The 5,853-nt window shown below is 33.9% G+C and overlaps 1 protein-coding gene across 1 annotated transcript; it reads right to left on the bottom strand.

Moving 5' to 3' along the window:
* Nucleotides 1–3,164: 3,164 nt before the first annotated feature.
* Nucleotides 3,165–4,142, bottom strand: LOC131062356 (F-box/kelch-repeat protein SKIP20-like). The gene has a single exon (XM_057995992.2). It carries the CDS (start codon nucleotides 4,140–4,142, stop codon nucleotides 3,165–3,167), a length of 978 nt encoding a protein of 325 aa, XP_057851975.2.
* Nucleotides 4,143–5,853: the final 1,711 nt, after the last annotated feature.

Below are 5,853 nucleotides of genomic sequence, written 5' to 3'. Positions count from 1 at the left end.
GACTATTGCCACACCTAACAACCTATGTTGTAATTACATGGTCAGACAACATTTCAACAATCTCCAAGGTACTCAAACACTATTCCTTTTGTAGAAAATGCTTATAGGGAGCACACCCTTGACCCAAACAGAGATATTGGATCAACAAGTAGAAGATCTCCAAAAGAAAATGACTAGCATGCAAACATTTAATGACAAAAAGAGCTATACTAGGGAGGATATTTGTCCTTTTCCTTTTGAAAGGACTTTATAACATAGTGACCACAATTACAGTGAATCCAAGAAGTAGAGATTGTGTTGTGATCACCTGAAGATCCAAGGTTACATTACAAGGGGTACCATCAAAACCCCCTCCACGGACAAGAAATGACAATATGGTCGACCTAAATTTCATTATTTGAGTTGCTTCGCATCTCACCGGCTCATATGGTGGTCCTCGACAAAGCATTAAAAGTATATATTGTTGCTAGAGATATAGATGAGAATGCACTTCAATCCATGGTTGGAAACTTGGCAACTTCCAAAGTAGCATTCACTAAATAGGATGTACCTACAAACAGGCCTATGTAAAATGATCCTCTACACTTAGAAGCTCTTATTCACAGAAAGAAGGTTCGAAGAGTGCTCATAGATGGTGGATTTTGGATCAATGTATGCATCAAGAAGAGGTGGTAATTCAATATTACCCCTATCTCTTATTCAAGTACTCAATGAAGCTTCTATCATAGACGAAGAGCCAACCATTAGGGATAATCTCCCATTCATCATTAATACAATTGACTATCCTCTGTCTTCAATTGAAGAAATTCATGAATATGAATTAAATAGAGAAACATATATAGAGAATATAATTGATTCACATGACTATGAGTTTCTATCTACACACGGTTGAAGTACATTTCCATCTATTAGATCTTATGACAACCAACCAATTGAAGATGATGGCATCCAATATAAAGAAATACCAATCTTCCCACCATCAGTCAAGTATGTTTGCAAAAATAGAATCCATATGATCTTGGAATCAACTTCTCCTATTGATGGACAAGATCTTTGTCTAATGTATCCTCACTTAATAGATTGGGGGTGAGAAGGACAACCACAATTAGATTTATTTCATAATGATGAAGCTATAGCTGAATTCTTGGGTGTAAGGGATGGACTTCCTTATGATGATCATAAAGTTGGCTTTTCCATTGATCTTGATTGAGCTACATACTTTGGAGAAGCAAGCTCCTCTTCCAATTCAGATGATGAAAATGAAGCAGAACATATGGTTCACAACAAATTGGACAACCTTTCCACAAACAAAGAGCAGTCAACATTACTAGTTGAAGAAACCAAAGAGATCAATATTGGAAATGTTGAGACTGTACACAAGATACACCTGGCAAAGCCTCTGAATCCAATGGAACAAAAAAATTCATTCAATTTTTCACACAAAGGCCAATCAACTTTGCATGGTCTTATTCTAATATGCTAGGGTTAGACACCAAGTTAGTCTTGCATCATCAGCCATTACTTCCTGGAGTAAAACCATATAAGCAAAAACTTAGAAAGATGCATCCTCATATAGCTCTGTTGGTCAAGATCGAATTGCAGAAATTGTTGGATGTGGGTTTCATCAGACCTGTCACCCATAGACTATGTTGAATGGATCTCTAATCTAGTATCAGTAACCAAACATACTAGCGGTATCAGAATCTGTACTCACTTCAGAGATCTCAACAAAGCCTACCAAAACTATGACTTTACACTCCCTAACATAGAAATGATTGTGGATTTCACAGTTGGCAATGGAATGCTATCACTCATCGTTGGTTTTTATGGTTAGAATCAGATCAAGATTGCATGAGAAGATCAACATAAAACAACTTTCACATGTCCATGGGGAACCTATTGCTGGAACGTGATTCCATTTAGCCTTAAAAATGTTGGTGCTACACATCAAAGGGCAATGACCAGTTTATTTCATGACATGATACACAAAATCATGGAAGACTATGTAGATGATTTACTAGCTAAGTCCAAATCAAGGGATGGTCATCCGGATGTCGTTGCTAAAATATTTAATAGACTTGAACAATACAATGTCAGTCTCAATCCCAAAAAGTGAATGTTTGGAGTAACATCTGGAAAACTCTTGGGGTTCATTGTATCAAACCGCAGCATAAAAATAGATCCAGAAAAAGGTGAAAGTTATACTAGACATGTCGTCACCCACCACACTCAAGAAACTGAGAAGTATGCAAGGGAGACTATAATCCATAAGATGCTTCATTGCACAATTGGAAAACAAGTGTCAACCATTTCAACATCTTTTGAAGAAAGGTGTCACGTTCAAATGGACAGAACAATACCAAGAGGCATTTCAAACACTAAAAAAAATTAAAGTCCAATTAGCCCTACTATATATTTATTGAAAGAGGATAAATAGTCAAAAGAGAATTTCAAGTTAAAGAGTTATCAAAGATACATTTTTTAGGAGATTATGAGCTATTGTGGTTGAGGTGGTTAATAAAAAGTCATATTATATTTTATTAAAGAAAAACCATTTTTTTAATTATTTTATTTTCTAAATATCAAAATGGTTAGAAAACAACACAAATCTTAGATAATGATGAACTCCAAGAATGAGTGATAACAGTAAAAGAGGTTGAACCAAAGTCCATAATGATGATAACTCTAAATCATGTCTTCAACTAAAGCTCATCCAACAATGGTTTCAAACATAATATCACGAGATTAAATTTTTATTCATTCTATCATTAAGGTACACTTCTCTTGCTTTTAATAAAATCACACTTTCATCGTCAACAAATAATTAAATTCTCTCAACTTGCAATGTGTTGAAATATCAATTAAGTATTTTGAATTTTCATCTCAAATTTATAATTATGTTTGTCACTATTTTGTAATAGATTACAGGTCGTATGATTTATGCTATAAATGTAAAACACAACTTATATGACAATAGGGACAATCATATGTTTTAAATGATCTTAGAAATATATTAAATGTTTATCATGACAATAGATACATACAAATTTTCAGATACATATGTTTTAAATATCATAGCAGAAAACTAATTGTTTGATTCAAATAAATAGATATCTGAAGTCTATTTTGAGGAAACATATGTTTGATATGATTTTAGAAATATATTAAATTTCAATGGTGGCAATAGATTGAACCATCCCTTCCAGAAAACTATTGGGTTGGTCAACAGAAATCCACCTCTCAGAGAAAGGTGCTCCAGGTTTATACATATACAGTTTACAAATATAGATATCAGGATTACGAAAAATTCCACAAAATAAAATTCGATCACACGACACTGTGGCACAAACATTTAAAACAGGGTGGTGTTGAGGGAGAGTTTCCAATTGCCTCCATAAATTTCCTTCCCAATCATATTGCTCTATTCCTTTACTTGTAAATGCAATTAGTCGTTGAAAGGCATACATAACATCGAGGCAAGAATTAGGAATAGACATATTTATTGTTGTCCATGCTCTTGTGGTGGGATCAAATCTTTGACATCTATTAATATCAATGACATAAAACATTCCTTCAATAAAAAGACCCCTACAGCTGTACATTCCCTGGTGCATCTTAGGAAGAAGCTCCCACTTGTCTTCATCTACTTTATAAACTGCTGCTTCACGAAGTTCATTGAGACCATTATCATTTCCTCCCGCAATGTAAATCGATCCATCAGGTGAGGCACAACATGCAAACTCTAGGTTTGCAGGTCTGGGGGTGGGAAATTCAGCACCATGCTTCCATATACTAGGTAAAAAATCATATATCAATAACAATGGAGTTAAATGGCGTGACTGGCCCAGCACAACAATCTTATGATTCACATTTATAATCTTATGAACGATTGCGTTTGTGGGAGGGAGCAGTTTACGTGACTGGTCAGTAGGATCGTATATAGATATGCTAATATGATCCTCGAGAAAACATATATATTTCTTAGTCAGCCCAAACTTAATTCTATCCTGATAAAACTGAAAACTTTCCAACATTTCTTTGGCAGGTTCCAACAGCTGCTTAATTTTTGAGTGACATATGTATGGCACTCTTAATAAGATGTCTCGAAATATTTGCTCAGGGAGTTCCCGCAAAAAATCCATTATCAACTTTTTCTTCTTAAGGATATGAAGCTTTAGAGTGTGTACAAATTCGAAGAATTATACCGAGTTGTTGGATCTGTAGACGTTGCTTTATACCTGCAAACGCTTCTCCAGATTTAAAGGTCACCACGTTTAGGGATTCCTTATAATAGAGACTAAATTAACCGTAAAATATTTATGTAATTTATATATATATATATCACATATAAACGAAATATTTCTATTATTTACGAACTACTTAGAATAAAACCGACGGTGGTTAATCTATGCTACCATTTTAGACCTCCATTGAGACAATTACTGCATATTTTAATTACAATATTAGTCTTCATGAAGGGCAATATACATATATATTAGACCCTTGGAAAACTTCCCCAGAAAATCTCTCCAGAATAATTATTCTATTGGCCGGTTGGTAATCTTTTAACTTTCTTCTCAGTTTGGGTTTCTTTTGGTTTGTGCGTCCAGTCACTTTATTTTACATTAATTAATTGTGCATTGTAATTATATATATAGTGATTTTGAAATCATTTTCACCAATAGCTTTTTCCTGACTGATGTTACAGCTGCAATTTAAATGAGATCCCTGTACCTTATAACTTCCATTATATGTTCAGGAATTACAAAGCTTCCTACATAGATACAGATATTTGTGAAATAACAGTAAACAGACGTAAGAGGGGAACACGAAATATTTAGTATTTCATGTTAAGTTGATCGAGTCATGGTAGTATCAGCATGAGTGATTTCAGAGAAATTTTTAGTATTTCATGAAATATGAAATTATGAACATTTGTTATATGAAATTAGTGTTAAATGAATTATTCATGCTATGAAAGAATGGTCCATCTGAACCAATACTCAAGAAGGAAATAGTCTATTGTTCAACAGTTTACTGAGTTTGGAATAAAGTTGAACTTTGAGTTTTTAAATTTATATTTGAGAGTGAAGTTCTTAGAACACCAATTCAACATAAATTTAATTTTCTACTACATTCTGTGCAAAATATTAAAGTTTCTTATGCCCTAGATAGGGAATAGGTAGAGAAGATAGCAAAACTTTTACTTAATAACTAAAGTATCAAATAATTAAAGTTCTTTCTTCTTGGCACAAATATTTTCTAAGCATAAAAAAACTTCATAACATTAGAAGACAAGGGCTGCAAGCAGCGAAGTTCCTGCCAGTCTTTGCTTTTGTTTCTGCTGCACAAACTTTTTATGCACCAATAAAATCTCTGGGAGGCAATGGATGTGATAAAGCTTTTTCACACTTTCCAAATGCATGTTTCTTTCATCTGTTTCATTCAAAAAAAATTGTGTAAAGATTTAGTAGTTTGAATAATAAAAGTCATCAGACACAACAGAAGACCAATAGTTAATAACTTAATACACAGAAGTAAGCTAGAGAGCATCCCAACGATTGGCTTCCACATCAAACAATGCCCTAAGTATAGGCCAAAGTTAGGCCAGACATTCCTTTCATGAAGTTGCAGAGACTCAAACTTTCATATCAGCATTTGGTAATAGACCCATGAGCTATGCTCAAACTCCAGAAAACCTTGAATTAAGGGATGGGATTTAGCATACAAAATTAAAGCCATGGATTATGCCCAAGAACAAATACTAGTATTTTAGAACTCCAGCAATAAAATACCCATTCACTATATCTTTATAAAGCATCATTTACCACTGACTGTTTCCCCTCACTATGG

The sequence above is a fragment of the Cryptomeria japonica genome, unplaced genomic scaffold (assembly GCF_030272615.1).
Source record: "Cryptomeria japonica unplaced genomic scaffold, Sugi_1.0 HiC_scaffold_181, whole genome shotgun sequence".
NCBI lineage: Eukaryota > Viridiplantae > Streptophyta > Pinopsida > Cupressales > Cupressaceae > Cryptomeria > Cryptomeria japonica.
The sequence above is the reverse complement of the archived record's forward strand: the minus strand, read 5'-3'. Positions and strand labels throughout refer to the sequence as shown.

Bases quoted from the DNA above. Each gene is read 5' to 3' on its own strand.
- LOC131062356 (XM_057995992.2), bottom strand. From the start codon at position 4,142: ATGGATTTTTTGCGGGAACTCCCTGAGCAAATATTTCGAGACATCTTA.